An 18,266-nucleotide genomic window follows, 5' to 3' on the forward strand; every position below is an offset into this window, starting at 1 on the left:
CAGGTTGTCCCAAAACCACAGGCCTTAGTGCTGCCCTGGCCAGGATTGTTGTTGTCAACAAAACATCTTGTTTTGTGTATTTCAGAACCGGCAAGAACTTGTCACAAGTGACAAAGGGTGGTAAACATATGACATTTTGTAAATAATTAATTTATTTTTTGTTTTGTTTCTTTTCTGCTTGTCCTTCCCTCCCTTTAGATCTAACTTCTAGCCTAAGTACACCAATAAGCATGGAAGAGAATAAGAAAGAAGAGAAACCAGAAGAGCAACTTACAGAACCTGAATCAGCTTTCCCCGAAGTCTTACTAGAATATCAGTGGGTTTAATATATTTAACTTTTCACTCATGTAGAATATGTGAATGGATAAAGTGGATAACAAAGACAATTTATCCAATTTAGAGCCTGAGCTGATTGACTGTGGCAGCTGTGTACTCTTTTTTAATGTTTTTGTTTTGCGTTTTCAAGGCCATTTTGGAAATACACAGTTTTTTAAACTATATCTACAATAAAATATTTAAATAGGTCCAAAATAATTTTATGCCATTAGATTATAGCTTGGGAAAAATAGTTTTATGAAAACCAAAACAACTTCCACATTTTTGGTCTGTTAGTGGCAAGCTTTTGACCTGTGAAATTGTGAGATCACATTTGACTATGTTCTGTAGGATTCCTTGGTGTTCACAAAAGTATGTAGGTACTAAGAAGAATGTAAAGGCCTAAACCTAGAGCTTGCTCCTTTGGTGCAGCTGAGAGCACAAAGGAAAGTGTATTATTTCTAAAATAATAGAGGGATAACTTGAAGTTCTCTTAAAATCAAGCAGAGAAAAATAAGAGCTAAGACAGGAATATCTGAAGTAGTTCCAAAATAGTCCAATTTATTTGCTCTCCAGTTTTTTTAGTAGACAAGTGAAAGGAGAAAAATTAAGCTCTGTGACTTTTATCAGAGAGACAGAAATTGAAAGGGAAAAACTCCAACAGCATCCAATATTCAACAATTATCAGCATTTAGGGAACAAGGAGTAGTGCTCTGGTGTAGAAATGAAAAATGGGTTAATCAAACTGAAGAGCAAGCAAATAACAGTTCTAATGGCATCTATAGGAGTTCACAGGGTTTATGAGGGATTTTCTGTTCATTTTACAAAGAACAAAGTACAGGTTTCCATAGTGAAACAGAGCAGATTCAGCTGAGTTGTATCACAAATAAATACAATGCAAAAAGTCAGCAAACAAACCCATCTATTTTGCTAAGAAATAAGCAAACTGTATTACTAGGCTGAGGTAAAAACAAACAAACAAACCCAAAAACACAAACCACAAAACCAATCCAACAAAACAAAACTTTCTGGTAAAAAAATTATTGTGAGGCATGTTTAAATATCCAAGTGAATGACTCATTAGTCTGAAGTCTTCCACTGAAATGTGCACTGTACTGACACAGGATATTTCGTTTCTACAGCAATAGTAGAGGTAAAGGGAAGAAAAGTATTTTTCTTTCTGTTTTTCTCTTTCTCCCTCTCAATCTTTTCTTTCATCTCATTCTCTCTTTCCGTCTGCCTTTTCACCTCTGTAATCTATAATTTCTGTTTACTACTTTATTGAACAAAGTAGCATAATTATAGAAGTGAATATCTTACATTCCACTTCAGGATTTATCAAGCATGTAGTATTTATTTGACTTCCATTCCTTTTTCTTCCATACATTGAAGCATGGTTGCTGTTCATAGCAAGGTTTTTTTTCTTTTAATTTTCCATAGTTTTCTGTTTCAGGATTGGTTAGGAACAACACTCTGCTGACATGCTGATCTAGTTGAAGATGTCCCTGGTCATTGCAGGATGGCTGGACCAGATGACCTTTAAAGTTCCCCTCCAACTCCAATTACTGTATGATTCTATGAACAATCCCATGAATTACTTGCCCTAGTAACATCCTATAGATGATGGACAAAACTATCGTGGTACTGGAGAGGAGTGTTGTTTCTAGATGATTAAATAATCTAGGTGAAAACTTAGTATACAAAGTTGAGAAAAATAGTATCAAAGGAACCATCAATATAGATGGTTTGTAGCTTCTTGAGTCTGACAAATACCATAGAAAAATAATCTAAAGATGAAAGTTCCAATATGTGGCAGACAAAATAGCAAATTTTACTTCTAAATTTTTTACATTAACGAAGTGGTGGATATAGACTGCCCCTTCATGGAAAATCTTAAAGTAGCAGAAATTATGATCAGCATCAGTATTCAAAATACTAAAATGGCAGGTAATTTAGGAGGTCACAGTATGTGGCCAAGCTGTCACCTCTTTCTATTAAGTGAGGTATTTTCGCTGTAGCCATCACCACCATACCCCTACATCTCTGTTCTAGCCTCCCTAACTAATAACCTTGTTCTTTGTGGAGAGCCTGAATAATACCTTCGAGCACACTGACACCAGAGGGTGCAAATCTAGTAACCTGCAATTTGCATGACTGAGTGAGCTAAACTTAGCCAGGAAAAAAATGATCTTGTTTTAAAACAATACTATAGGAAGGGGCAAAAAAAAACCCAACGCAAACAACTCAGGGCACAATAACTGTTGAAACAGTAAAAGATATTGTGATAATTGTAATACTTGCCTCTATTGTGCCATGTGGTGAATGAATTCCAGGCAGAAAGATTACAGAGAATTTTGAAAACAGGCACCATTTGCAATCCAACATTTCTCATTCTAGAAGAGAGAACACCAGAAAATCAAAACAAAACAAACTTATTTTACAGCTGCAGTAACGAGGATGAAAACTGTGAAAGCAGTGAGCTAGTTCTTTGACAAAAATGTATAAACATACTTAAAGGATAGTGCTCAGGCTGCAGTCCCTATTCCCTCAGTGCTTCTTAAAGCCCAACAAGTTCTCGGTGTAAACAGTGCAGTTTATGAAGCTCATCCAATTGCACTTGCAGAAGAATTGAATTCCATTCAGTTCTCCAGTTTGGGATTCATCTGACCTATGTCTAAGTGAATTGCCTGGGCTTCCTGTATAGTGAGTAGTGTGTAATAAATATTTCTGGGGCATAAATAATCTTGTCCTAAAAGAGACCCATACAACAGGTCAGCTCAACCACAGCCAGAAAGGAATAAACCATCTTAATCCTTTCTAGTGGCTACAAAGGAACTGTATAATTGGAGAGTCTGTTTCTCAGTAGGAGTATGAGACTCAAACCAAGGTCCAGATGAATATGGGAAATAATTTATGTGTCATAAGCAGACAGTGGTATCTACCCAAATGAGTCATGTCATATGATATGAAAATAAACATTTAAGTAGTATTTACATCTAGCTCAAATAACATTCTTCTCTATTCTGTTTTTGTAAGAACATCTCTTTCTTTACTCTTTGCCCACAGAATTGAGAATAAAGAAGCGGCAATTGATCAGACTTTGCTTGATCTGGAAGAAGTGAAAAAAAAGAACAAAGAATATCATGAAAGAGTAAGTGACCGTGCATTTTTCTCTCAATACGTTTTGCATGTGGTATTTTAACTCACAGAATCAAATTTATTCTTTTATTCCTATTTACAATAACTAGTAATTGCAGCGAATTTCTTACAGTCAATGAAACTAGAGTTAGTGAGTCACTTTATGTGCTGAAGTGTTATCTGAATTAAATGTGACATAAAGAAGAAATGTCCTAAATATAACCATGCAAAAATGAGGTGCAGGAGTAGGACATTGCAGAATAGGACACAGCAGTACATAAAGTGAGTTCAGTCAAGGTGTTTTCCAATACACGTGAGATCCTCAGACACCACCTAAGTAGTTAATCTTACTCCGGAGCAAACATAGGACAGCAAGCTCCTTTCTGTAGGTAACTTTACTGAAGTACACTCAAATGTGCCTTTCTAAAACAATCCTGCAAATGTTCCTCGTGGAAGTCAGGAATACACTTTAGACCCAAAGAAGGATAAGCTGTGTTAACTTCATTTTTGTCAGTAGCATTAGCAGATCTAACCAAGTATTGAGATTTGCTGACCTTCTTTGATTCACTTCTGAGGTGATGCAATCCTACAGGTTTCTATGAGAGTTTAGTTATTCTTGCAAACTTAGTTACAATGAACACTGAACAAAGAAGAAAGAGCATCACACAATTGTCTAGATGCAGTTTTTAGCACTGCTTGATAAAGAGTCACTTTCTGTGGAATAAGATTTGTGATGAGTCATTTTTAGAACAAGGTTGTGTGACTACAGATCACACACTTTACAGAACCATGTATAAAGAATCTTAATATGGCATCTGATGGCTGAGAGCAGTGAACTTTGAAAGTTTCTATCTATCTATCTAGTTACCTAATGAAATCAATTCAAATTGCTCAAAAATCCCTAACCTGGATCATGTGACTAAACAATGTTGCAGCCTGTGCTTCCTGTAGCAGTGGAACATGGAAACAATGTCTCTCTGGATATTCCAGGACCAATTATTTGCTCTGCTTTTATAAATATCCATCTGTTTAACTTTCCTTGGTGATCCTTTCAGGCTTGAAGCCTGTATTGTACTTCATTAGTAGCCTTAACTTCCAGTGGAAGTGGCATTTGGATTCTTCTCTCTGAAGACATTTGAAGTCTCTTATGGCTGTTCCCCTATTTTGCTACTAGTTCATGGTCTCTCAAGGACTCCTTCTTATTTCAGACTGTGCAAGGTACTTCAGGGCACACTTGAAGTGATGTTTGTTTAATTTACCCATGTTTTGACAGTTCTTTGAGCTCCATTCCTTGGTTCCTGCTTAATGGTTCTGAGTGCTTTAGAATTAATCCTTCTAGAAGTAAGGAACGTTTGAGACTCTACTCTGCATAGCTGCTGTTACAGTTTGGCTGGCATGGTTATAGTATCCTTTAGGAGCAAACATTACACAATCAGTAATTTCAAATAATTTGAGTGTCAGTTGAGAGTGTCTTGGCAAGCGGATAAAATCACAGCTGTGGAATCGGTAGGTGTAACTAATTCCAGCTCTGACAAGACTGTGGTTACGTGCAAGTGACCTGATTATCTGACATTTCTATGTGAAGGTGGTAAATTGTTACAAAAAATGTTGAAGTGAATAACTCCTACAAATAAACGTTGTTGTTAAATCAACCCACAAGGAGCTTGCTTTCCATCAGACTGCTCATGTGCTGCACCAAGTAGTGTATGGCAATAATTTCCCTCTATTTTCCTCTTAATGGTCTTGAAATTACTGAGAAACTTCTGAGACTTTCAAACTTTCTCTTCCACTCTAACTTTTTTGAATATGAAGAATAGGTGTTCAGCTGAATGTTTTCAGTGCATCCTGGCACTAGGTCGTATTTTACTCTTCTTCATTACTTAAGTTACTAACTTTGAAAACTAATTTGAAAATGTTTTAAAACGTGACTTTTCTTCTGTTATTCTTTCATAGAATGACCTTCTAAAGGAAAAACAGCAGGCACAGATCAGGCGTATACTAAGACACCTAGAAGAAGAAGAGAAAAAAAGAGAGGAAAAGGAAGTTGTAACTAGGGATGATGTGGAAGAGTCACTGAAAGCAACATGGCAGTATGTTAGGGATGAAGAACAACTTCTGAAAGGCATGTTGTGAGTTGTGGAAATGTGGATTGCAGGTTACCCAGTTAGGATTGAGTACTTTTTTCTTTTTTTCTTTTTCTTCTTTTTCTTCTTCTTTTTCTTTTTCTTTTTCTTTTTCTTTTTCTTTTTCTTTTTCTTTTTCTTTTTCTTTTTCTTTTTCTTTTTCTTTTTCTTTTTCTTTTTCTTTTTCTTTTTCTTCTTCTTTTTCTTTTTCTTTTTCTTTTTCTTTTTCTTTTTCTTTTTCTCCTTCTTTTTCTTTTTCTTTTTCTTTTTCTTTTTCTTCTTCTTTTTTCTTTTTCTTTTTCTTCTTCTTCTTTTTCTTTTTCTTTTTCTTTTTCTTTTTCTTTTTCTTTTTCTTTTTCTTTTTCTTTTTCTTCTTCTTCTTCTTCTTTTTCTTTTTCTTTTTCTTTTTCTTTTTCTTTTTCTTTTTCTTTTTCTTTTTCTTCTTCTTTTTCTTTTTCTTTTTCTTCTTCTTCTTTTTCTTTTTCTTTTTCTTTTTCTTTTTCTTTTTCTTTTTCTTTTTCTTCTTCTTCTTCTTCTTCTTCTTCTTTTTCTTTTTCTTTTTCTTTTTCTTTTTCTTTTTCTTTCTTTTCTTTTTCTTCTTTTTTCTTCTTTTTCTTCTTCTTTTTCTTCTTTTTCTCCTTCTTTTTCTTCTTTTTTCTTTTTCTTCTTTTCTTCTTCATTTTTCTTCTTCTTTTTCTTCTTCTTCTTTTTCTTCTTCTTCTTTTTCTTCTTCTTCTTTTTCTTCTTCTTCTTTCTTTTTCTTCTTCTTTTCTATTTTAAATAGACATTCAACCTCCTTGTTGCATAAAAAACATAAAGCTTTTCCTCCCCAAAGTTAAGCTCTTTAAACATGGTGTGAGATGAAGGGGTTATAAGTAAATCAGTCAATTAAGTTGAGTTAAAATTCAAAACAAGTGGGTCTTTTATAGAAACAGACCCCATATATTAGTTGCTGTTTTCTTCCTTCCATATATAATACTGTGCAAGTATGGAGGCTTCATATTCTCCATTAAGTTGAAACTCATCAAAGATCTATGCACTGGCTCCACTGGAAGATAAAAAAAAATATTAATGGCAACAAAAATGAGCAATTTTGATTGTTGAAACTTCTGGCTGCCATCCCTGTCACTGTCAGCAGGAGCAACATCACATGTGTCTTTGGTTACAACATTTCAGTGCGAATTATTGTCTCTCCCTGGCAGAATAAGATCAAACAGTTTTCAGCAATGGTGGTGGCCCTTGACACTGTGTAGGGTCATCATGTTGTAATGGATTGTAGCGTAGAAGAAACGCCTTCCTCCAACCTTGGTGAAAGTGCCTTTATTAAATAATTTGATGAAGTCACAAGAATTATGAACTATCTGTCCAAGAAACTGGTAATCAACTTGTCTTCTGACCTTCTTACTTTAACAGATCTGCAGTCCCAGATTGAAGAAACTGACCAAAGAACGTCAGAAAAGCAAAGCGAGAGGGATTATTGGTTGGAGTACATAAATGTAGGAAGTAAAATAGAGGCCAAGGAGATTATGAATCTGGAAAAAGACATTGAGGATGTCAAAGATGACCTTCGCAGGAATACAGGTCAGTTTACAGCTAGTCTAATGGAAGCTCTTCCTGTATTACTTCTGGGATTTAATTAAATTATAAATTTAGTTTCGTGTCAAGTTATAGTAATTTACATAAACTTTTCTAAGACAGTGCCCCTAAACTTGACTGCGTAATCCTATAAAATGGAAGAGCTCTCTCTGTCTCCATGCAAGTCCCTTTATTAGAGAATTTTATGAAGTTGCAGAAATTATGAACATTTAAAGAGAATGAAAAGCTTGTCTTCTGATGATTTTCTTATAGAATATAGGCAATCCATATTTTTAAAGTATTACTGTGAAGGACAGTGCTTTTCTAAAAATAAGTCTACATGTATTTAGGTTGCCTACACACAGGTCTCCCTTAGCAGTCATACTTTTGTTGCATCTTATCATGCTACACACCCTTCACATGTTGAAAACTCCTCTGCCAGGGAAGCAGAATGAACTCATTCTTGGAACGGTCTTTTGAACTGATCACACCGATTTAAATGCAGAACTAGAGGAAGCTGTTTAGCCAGAGGTCTGAACTTTGCCTCCTAGTTGCAAAGTCTCATGGATGAGGCCCTGCAAAATTGCCAGTACAGACATATACAAATACAGGGAAGTGTTTCAATACTGACACAACAGCAGAATTAGTTTGAGAGCTTATGTATTCTGGTGCTGAGCACTTTACGAAGATTTGTTTACTACTGCATTATTTTAAAACCATTTCAATATTTTGCTGTTACATAACCCATGCTTCTAACAGGAGAAGCATGTCCTGATTTTCTCCCTTTATGTCCCTCTCAGTATGCATGAGCACAGCCAGGCAGCTGGTAGTAACAGGCAGTGACACCGCTCTAAGGGTCTCTGTATATTCTGTGCCAGCCATTACCAGGCATCAACTCCTGTGGATCAGAGCCAGCTGGCTATCTTGTCTCTTGAAATTTATTTTATTACAATTAAGATCTGCACTGTGTTTTCTGCATCTCCAGGTATCTTGTCAGATAACCATCTCTATTCAGGAGAGGCTGATAGTTTTCATTACGCATTTCCCGCGTTCTTAGTCAATTTAAATTTTGCTATACAGCTGCTGAAATAAGAAATGAAAAAGAGAGTGGGCTTTTATATAGAATGCCAGAATGAGCCAGTAGGAACATTCAGTCTAACCTCCTGCATGTCACAGGGTACAGAGCCAAAAATATGTGGTCAAAATGAAGTGTTTATAGAAAGACTGTTGCAGAGGTACATATAGCAGTTGCCTAATTGACATACTGCAAAATGATGCTGCCAATCCTGGATGTTAGCACACTATTTTACTCAACTTCCTAAAACTGAACTTATAAAGTGGCTGGGGAATACAGTCTTCTAGCCTACAAAAAACCAACCAACCAAACAAATTGAACAAGCTTCCAGAGTAATGCAGCAGCAAATTGGGCTTGTTTGCTCCTCAAATGTGTAACAGGCTTATGGAGTAAGCACAGGTGAAGGGGTTTCTGTCTCTGTAGGTACCACTGAGGGACTTGATGCTGGCACAGTTCATGTGGTCTGGAGATAACATTTTAAACAAAATTGCTGGAGGGAAGAGGAAGCGAAAGAGCCATACGGTTACGTGAGGTGTGGGGAAAACAGTGTTGCAGTGAGAGAGTTAGGGAAAATAGCCTCTTTAGAAACAGTATGTCTGAACAGTTACGCCTTTTCTTCATTCTCCCAGTACAACTCAGGTTGTTTAGCTATCTGAAAGAATGAGAAAATGAATTAATTCTAGTACTTTCATTTAATTCTGCCAAGTCTAGATGGTAGATTGATTAAGGCAGGCTGACTTCCACCCTGTTAAATTAAGAACTAATGCACAACGAATACACCTTTCATATTTTACTGGCTTGGATGCCACAGTGGGTCCTTGAGCAGATACTCATTTACAGCCAGATCAGCAACAGGCTGTCTGCAACACAAGTGCAGAGAAGGCTGAGTTTCAAGCCTTTGGAACAAGCACAAAGTGCCTTCCTTCAAAGAAAATTACTACAATCTCATTCATTCCTTCAAAAGGAGAAAATTCCAAGCAGCAGTGGGATATTTAGAATAGCACAGAAACAACCAAAGGGAAGGATGAAATAAATAGCAAGTGACTAGAATTAGAAGCCAAACAAATTCAGTTTGACGTAAGACTTTCTAAACAATGACCACAAGAAACGATGAAAGCAAATGATTGAGGCAATTGCCACATTCTCTGTTTTGTCCTTTTGTCAAATTAGGACCCCCTGGAAGGCTTAGATCAGTCAGAAAATTTATTAGGCTCTGTATAATAATCGTCTGAAAAAAATGCCATGTGCATAAGATGTTCTAATATGGTTTTATACTAAAAAAAAGAGTTTTCTAAGCAAATCTCTCACACAACTCCAGGAGCTCTGCTATTGATAGAGACAAAATGTAGTGTTAAGACACCAATATTTTAGCAGAGAATTGCTCAGCTCACTGCTCAGTTAGCAGTTAATTTCTCAGGTGTTGTTGCCAACGGAAATGTGGAAGTCACTTCAGATTTCTAGTTTTGTAGTTGACACCACTGTTCTTTGGGATTAGAAGGACAATTTCTATGGAGAAGGATGTTTGAATCCTTTTCTGCAGAGCATCTATGTATGTGATGCTGGCTGACGGGTTCCAGTTTAGGAACAACATGCGAATTATCAAGAGAAACTGGTGTCAAATAATGATTTCTGATTTTCTTTTTTGTTTGTTTGTTTTTGTTTTGAAGAATATTATTGCAATACTTTGCAAGCTGTGGAAGAAGAACATGTTAGACTGATTGAGGAGCACATGAAGTTGAGCAAGGAACAGACCCCTGAGGTATTCCTTCTGCCTTTTATACAAGTGCTAACTGCAGCATAGTTACGATTCACACACTCTGCATTAATAATTATTTCAACTTGAATTAAGACTTGGAACTTTCCTAATAAACTGAGAGTAATGGGTTTTGTTTATTTATTTGCTTTTAATCAGAGTAACAGTGAGTGGATGGGGGGGCATTTTACAAACGGGCAATGGGAAACTGGAGCACCATGCGCTGATATGAATTGTTCAAGAACATACTTCAGTGCGAATTACTGGTTGGGCCCATTAGGTATTTAAATTCCCTGACTTCAGTGCTGGAATTTTCAGTTATGTGACACCTTAATCCAAATTGACTGTTTTTATTGTGATTTACAGGGCCATCTTCCCTCCTAATTGTTCCTTTCCACTTACTGATATCAGTAATTAAATTGTAGCCTTGGCTCGTTAGCATAGACCTCTACGTGTTCAAATAATTTGTTATAGATCAGCGCCGCCTCACTTGTGATTTTGCTTGAGTTTTTTAATAGCTAAAGGTTTGATTTCCTGAAAATCAGAGGATTTGAGCAGTAGTGGGAATACAGCAGAACTTGTTCGGCAAAAATAAAATGTTTTATTCTAATATGGGAAATTATAAAATATTGGTAAATTGCTTGACATATAAACAGCGCCAGTCTGGATGATGGAGAAGAAACAGCTGGCCTTGTGGACTAAATCCCCTCCTAATCCCTCAGGGGATGCTACAGTCTGTTTTGTGGATGTTTCTTAATTATTTCTTGCTAAACAGCAGACGGTTCTTTTTAATAGTGTGCAGCCCTGTCAGAGTCCTGCTTTCAGATGAGATGATCTTAAATTGTGTTTTCTCAGAACATTGTGAAATACTTAGACAGAAACACCTGCAAAGAATTTCAAGAGAATGAATGGCTGAAAGAAGAGGTAAGAGGATCAATTTTGTACAGTTTATCGTGGCAGTTCTGGTTTGAAATACAACCGTCTGCAGTCACAACTGTTGCCAGTGATGGGACTTTCATAGGAAGACGAGAGCGACTGTTTTGTAATTAATCTGTAATCTGAGTAGCAAACAGTGTACGTGGTGAATAAAGGTAAAAGGTGAACATCTGCTTTCACAAATGAAGGACCCATTTTCCTGCCCAAGCAGTTATGTGAAGGACTACAATGTTCTACCCAATTAAGTATTTATATCTGCAGAGACTGGGATACTAAACAGTGTAAAGGCTCAACCATGTAGGTATCTGAAGAGTGTAGTTTCAAATTGCATTAAAGTTCTAGTGCTGCTGTATTGAAAGAAAATGGATATGGATATTGGAAACACTGTTGGAGAAGGGACTTGAGACAGCTTTAAGTGGGAGATAATAAAGAAACCCTGGAGATTATTTTGCTGAAGAGAGGAAAATCAAAATCTTCTGTAGTTGTAATCGATTACTTGATAGCTTTTATACTGTTCTATAATGGCAATTTAGAGCTATACATTAGAGATTTGTAACTTTTCTTGTAAAGAAAAAGCTTCTGTGAGCCAAATTTAGGACACCTATTTTGTCATGGTGAAAGTTTGATTGTGTTTGTTCCAATCAATACAAGTTCTTTGTTGGGACTGAATCTGGGCAAGAGATAGGAGGGAGGAAATTCTCTTCCACACCTTTACAACCTCACAGCTTAGAACTGTGCAAAACATTTTGGAAAATTAATAAATGAACTTATTTTTCAGTGCCACATCAACAAACCTGGCAGAAGTTTCTCCATTTTACTTACTAGCTTAAGACACTTGCCAGTATATAGGGATACGGCTTTTCTTCTTCCCCTTAATGAGCTCTGAGCCTACACCTTTAACTTTCCAGAGAGAGTGTCCAAGCTACAGCTTCTGAGGCAATGAGGTAGAAGTCAACAGGAGGGAATTAAAGTTTTAATCTGTCTAAACAAACAGGAGCTTGAATCTATACATCCTGTCACCGAATGAATATGAATCCCCTACCCTTCTCTCCATCTCACTTAAGGAATTTTACGCACGTTAGGCAGTGTCAACAGGGGAGATCTTCTTTGGAGTACGCTTAGTCCTGACAGGCCCTCTCCTGAGAGTTGAGGGATGTGGATTTCTTTTTTCTCAACTAGAAGTTTCTTATGTTATGAATTAGTGCTTTGAATTGTTGTGGAAAATAAACCCATTACCACTAACTTCTCCAGTCCTCTGAATTCACCCATTCATTTTCTCTGCTTTTCTTATACAGACAAAATATTTTCTCTCAGGCTGATGTTTATACGCAGCTGACAGACTCTTCCAGTATTTTCTTTTGGGAAGATGATAAACCAAAAATTTCAGTTTTGTCCTGACTTAAAATTTATCATTTTTTTCAGTTTGGCTACTGACCTGAAAAATTACTGACTGAACCAGCCCTAAACTAGTTACCTCCAAATTTGAGCAGCTTTGGAGATTTCAGTGACATTTTAACACAGTTACTCTGTCACACCAAGATGGTTCAAAGCTGTATCACCTCATCGCACCAAGCCACATCCTGTTACTTGTTCATGTCCTGACATTTTCACCTTTTTTAATCCCTTGAAGAAGTGGGAATTCATTTTTAACTGCAAATTTGGATGATTATAGCTGGGTTTGGTGAGAACAGATGCATTCAGATCCCTGGACACTGTTTATAAATATGTGTATATGGCTAAGATTTCTCTCCCCTTGTACATTCCCCTTCCCAGTGAAGGGGTGAGAACTTGATTGTACTTCAGGAAAAGTGAGAGGAATTGTGGGAACTGAATAACTGGATTCCTTTGGTTAATATAACTCCATGGCAATATAGGGCAATCACTGGTAGAACCTGGAGTTTAGCCAATAAGGTGGCTAACTTGGGCTGAAAGCTTCATAGAAATGTTTTGTGTATAGGCAGGAATTAGAAAAGCAACATTTGCTGAGCAAGAACCTGAATTTAACTCTACAAATAAGGATGTCCTCTCTTTCAAACCTCCGATTTGAAAGCAAAAAAGGAAAATCCAGTGCTTCTGTCTTCTAGAACTGTTTGGCTATGTGAGAAGGTTCTGCTGCTAACAGGGTTGCATAGTCCAAATGTCTAGCTGTGACTGACAGAGGTGTAAAGGCTTCTAAAAAGGTGTGAAAAACCAAAGCTTTCCAAAATGGGCACTGTCTTTCTGAGATTTTTGTTTGTTTGTTTGTTTTGTAAAAAGGTTAAGATTTATCAAAAGGAAGTAAGTGATTTGAAAGCTGCTATTCAGCTCCTGGAAGAAGAAAATATTGGGTTAGTGGCAAAACTGATCGATGCCAAACTTCAGATAGTACCCAGGTAAAATGATGTCTTTACAGACTCAAAAGTCATTTATATTTTTTCAAAAAGATAATGCCATTTCCTGCTTCTAGAGCTATTTGGGTGCTCCCACAACAGAGCCAAGGTAGTTTCCTAGCAGAGGGGAGATGGGGTTTGATTATGTTTGGGACTTGTATCTCCAAAGGATGACAGTGACATTGTAACCTCCTAAATACCAAAATTCACGAAAGAAACTGAGTTCTTTAATAATCCCCTAAAACCCAGCAACACATTTTCTTTTAGTGAGGATAGCACTGGGGCTTGGAAATAGTTTCTTTCTGTTGTAATTGCTTCAGACCCAACTTCTCAGACCAAGTGCTGAGTAATAGATTTTTTCCTCAACTGTTGGTAAAATGTTTAACGATGTGAAGATTAATAGGCAAAATATGTGGGTTTTGCAATCTCAGGTGAAAGAGATGACCTGGTACTGAGTAAGGAAGAGGCCTTGGGATAGGTCTGTCTGTAGAGGGGTCTGTAATGTCAGTTTATTCTGTATTGAAATTATTTAACTTGTTCCCTAGAGAAAGATTAATTTAGCTGCAAAATGTCGACACTAACGGTATCAAAAGCCCAATGTAACAATGGGAATGATCCATCTTCATTTTCCAGTCCCAGCTCAGTGATTTAGCCATATTGCACAAGAAACAACATTCCAAGTCTTAAGAAGTGGCCATTTCTTCTCTCCTCTCCAAACTCTGGATTGCTTTTGAGTGATTGCTGCCAGCTGTGGTTGAATCTTGACAGACCAGAGACTGTAATATTTGTTTTCTTTTAGTCTCATGGACATAGTTGAACTTAGGCACTAAGAATAAAAAAAGAAGCACATTAGCCTCTAAGCTACCTGGCTGCCTCCATTGCATTTTTAAAACATTGCGCTATTCTGCATTTGTGCTTAAGCAGAAAACAGCTTTCAGAAAGGGTGCCCTCCCCCACCACCCCAAAAGGTTGCACAGGGCAATTTAGAGAGAAAATTCAGACTTCTAATATGACTTTCACTTTATTTTTTTTTAATTTCATAGGCATTTGTTTCTTATCCAGGCAGCTGGCTTGCAAGAGGGATTTCCTAAGGATGAAATGAAGGAAATAGAGTATAGAGAATATGCAGGTAATGCACATGCCGTCAGCTTATAAGAGCTGATAAGTCACCGAACATTATTTAAATATGTTTTATTTCTTAAGTTTTTATCAAACTGCCTGTTTCACATGGTGAACACTTAATTTCCCACTTAATTGCAGCCACCACAGCAATGATAGACTCTAGTTTGCATTAAGAAGACGAAGCCACGATCTCTCTCTAACATAATTTTAAAATTGAAACTGATGTTTGGATTGCTGAATGTAATTACTAATCTAGAGCTAGCCTGGAATGTGGTTAATAGGATCGGCCGTCTTTTATGAAGATATGATTCATATCCTAATCAGTTCTTTGCTGATCCATCTCATCATAACTTCATTATATCTTGTCCCTGAGAGGACAATCTTGAACTCTACGCTGGCTTTCACTTGAAGTCTACATGCACTTTACAGTCCTTCAGCTCATAGAGATACACCAGAGTTAAATTAGAAATAAATCTCTAGCAACAGCAGATGAAGCTGCACGGAGCTCAGCCTGAACTGAAAATCTTGATGAGCAGCGCTGAAGTTTGGGGTGAACCTCCATCTCTTCTGGTAGGTGTACCCAGGAAAAGGATATATATTAGGCAAGAAGGACAGTATGAGTGTGCTTATCCACTCAGGGTGATTCCTATGGATTCCCTTAGTATCACAAGTTTTATTTACTCACTTTGAGTAAAAGAAAGAGAGGAAAAAAAAGGACAAAATTAAAACAAAGATGGAAGTTCCAAAAATTGAAGCCATTACAGTTACGAATTAGTGAACAAGTCTGTTGAAGCTCTGATCAGTCCCAGCCACAGGTGGGCCTTTCTGGAACCATCAGGCACCAGCAAACATGTTAACAAAGACTTCTGAATTACTTATGTGTTTACTTTGAAAGGTTCAGCTCTGTTACCTTTGCTAGACCTTTACAATAGTTGCTGGGAGGAGTAGGTTTTGTTCCAATATAGCTGAGGGCAAGTCGCTATCCCAGGCAAACACATAACTTGGCAGCTCGTGTTTGGAATCGTCTGTCATCCTGAGAATTAGGCAGCTTACAACTCAGGGGAGTTGCAAGTGGATTAGCTGTGTTTGAGGAACTTGTATATGAGAGAAAGATACATACATGGATATAGAAAAGGGGTTTTATTTGGTTTTGCTGTTTTCCCTGTTTTTAATAAAACGATTCATAGCTCTATAGGATTTAAGTCGAGCTAAGAAAAACAATTTTTATCCCCTGGCCCATCCCACAGACCCATTATCTCTAACTCCCAATCAATTTCAGTCCCTGATCTTGATCAGGAATTGTGAACAGAAATAAACAGAAAAAAACAGTGAGCAAAATCAACATTTGGCTTGGCTTGCCAATTAAAAATCTTAGCAAGCTGTTCATTACATCACACTGGCCAAGCCACATTAAAGATCGCAGGCAGTGCTCATCCTGAATGCTAATTCTGATCTTCATAAAGCTTAACGATTACACACACACCACCGTTCATCTCTTTAAAAAGCAGAAGCAGATGGAGACGAAAGCCTCAGAAGCACCACAGTCCCCTGTCAGAAAAATAAGACCTTTGCAGAGATTCAGTCTGAAATGGAGAAGCCTGAAGACAGTGATGAGGAGCTGCAGAAGACTTCCACTCCACCTTCTGATAGCTTGTTGTCTGAAGATGAAAAAGATTTCCAGGTATGAGTTAAAGTAATCAGGTCTCACTGACACAAACGTGTTCAGCACGGAGCATGAGCTACTGCCAGGAGTGTTCTGTTCCCAGTGGTGTTACGGCAAAAACCACTCCAGCGTCTTTTACCTGTTGTACAATTCAGGTGTTTAATCACAGACATCTGGGCTGTGTGGGGTGGTGGGGATGCTCGCTGTCCTCACGGGTTCTGTGTCACACAGCCCAGCCTCACGTGGATGTTCTGGATGTCTCGGGACATTTCAGATAGCACCAGACACACTGTTCTGGCAATTGGATGGTGTCTCAATCAGCATATGTGAATGTCAGATTGCCCCTAGAATGAATTCCGAATGTCACCAAGTGACACTTTTCTGTGATATTGCACAGATTCTTGTTTGCTTGGCTGCTGGTCCTTTAGAACTTAAGTTGCACAGTAGCATTAAAGGATCAAGGCGTCATTTTATCCTTCAATGGAAAGCCAGGATAAAGGTTTTCCTGCATGCAAAATACAGGGGTTGAGAAAATAAAAAGGTGCAAGTTATGTGTAAACAGGCAGAGTTTGTGTGGTTCTCGAAAGAGGTGGTGGCACCTTCTTCAAGAGATCCTCGGTCCTACGTTGCAAAATGATGTTTCCTGGGTGCTTTTGATACTACGCTTTTGACTTAAAAAACTTGAATACATTTCTAAATAAATGAATTACTCTCAGAAAATATATTACTCTATATCATCAAATTCTACTGCAAATTAAAGATTATATAGATATGGTGCAGACTGCAGGGCTTGCTGTGTGAAGATATTTCGCCGTAATGTTTCCTTACTCTTGAATATCCCATTCAAGCTTACACAAGAGTGAGTTAAAAAAAACCAACAACCAAACAAAACACAACAAAAAAAAACCCAACAACTCTTTCTGGAGAATTATGATGTTAGTTTAATTAATACCCTGTAACTTGTGTTCAGAGAAATCATCCTGTTGCCTTGATCAAAGACTTAACTTAAGGAGCAGCTCTGTCCTGAAGAGTCATTATAGAGGAAAAACTGATCATTTAACAAAAAAAATGTCCAGGTGTTTGTTTCCTTGCAGTTGTTACCTTGAGAGAGGAGTATCAGCTTCATTTCTTTCTTCCTGCTGTTAGCACTGGCCTTGGCCTTGTGGTTCTGAGGGAACCCGTAGAGCACATCGGCCTTTTCTGTAGCTGGTTCACTCACCTACCCAGCAGAAAAACTTGCCTTATTTTCTCCTCTTGAACTAGTTTTATGTTGGGTTGTTGAGGGTGATAAAGTACTGGCCCAGGCTGCCCAGAAGGTTGGTGGATGCCCCATCCCTGGAGACATCCCAGGCCAGGCTGGACGGGGCTCTGAGCAACCTGAGCTGGTGAAGATGTCCCTGCTCATGGCAAGAGTGGCACTGGATGAGCTTTGAAGGTCCCTTCCAACACAAACTGTTCTATGACTCTGTGATTCCAACCAAATTGACTCAGAGGTTTGGAGTAGACCAGAGCCAGCAGAAATGTGGTGGAAGCACATGGCTGGACTTGGACATTTTCCTTGGCAGGAGTGAGCTGTTGGATTAGTTTAATTCTTCTCTCTTTTTTCTTTAAAGAACGGCTCTTTTTCAATGTAACTGCAGAAGAATCATCTCTTTTCTTTTTAAGGAATACTTAGAACTGGAGACAAACCTCCTGTGTGTGGTTGGAAAGGCCATGCCTATTCATGAACAACCAGAAGAAATGCCAAGCATGAGCCACACAAAAGACGGCGTTACTGGTAAATCAGACAGGCACATCACAGCTCGGATGATCAGGGCCTTAGCAGAAGAAAAGGTTGGTTAAAAACAGACAAGCTGTGCTGTTAAAGTAGAAATGTAACATTCTCAGTTCATTAAATAGTTGCTCTCTTCTTCAAGGAGTGTGTGGCACTGGGCTTTGTGGAAACTGTTTCTGAGTGCCCAGAATCATGATTTACACACATAGGTTTAATGAGAGGTATAGGTGCAGGTGGCTAATGGAAAGGCTGCTTTCCTCACCACTGTGAGAACTCTTGGGCACTTTTTGGGCTTCTCAATCCACATAGCTGCATATATATCTAATAATGGATCCGAGTTAATACTTAGTTTTCATGGTCTCCAATTGCAGTCTGCCCAATGCAGAATTCCCTTTTGATCAGACACCGAATGGGTAAATGTAG

At 37.8% G+C, this 18,266-nt stretch overlaps 1 protein-coding gene across 1 annotated transcript; it reads left to right on the forward strand.

Annotated features, from left to right (window-relative positions):
• Window positions 1–230: 230 nt before the first annotated feature.
• Window positions 231–17,911, forward strand: CCDC83 (coiled-coil domain containing 83; the record flags this gene model as incomplete). The annotated part of the gene is made up of 10 exons (XM_080338655.1): window positions 231–316; window positions 3,382–3,466; window positions 5,407–5,575; window positions 6,990–7,157; window positions 9,894–9,985; window positions 10,835–10,903; window positions 13,172–13,287; window positions 14,328–14,413; window positions 15,915–16,087; window positions 17,735–17,911. 10 exons carry the CDS (start codon window positions 231–233, stop codon window positions 17,909–17,911), a joined length of 1,221 nt encoding a protein of 406 aa, XP_080194781.1.
• Window positions 17,912–18,266: the final 355 nt, after the last annotated feature.

This window comes from Nesoenas mayeri (assembly GCF_963082525.1).
Source record: "Nesoenas mayeri genome assembly, chromosome: 1".
NCBI lineage: Eukaryota > Metazoa > Chordata > Aves > Columbiformes > Columbidae > Nesoenas > Nesoenas mayeri.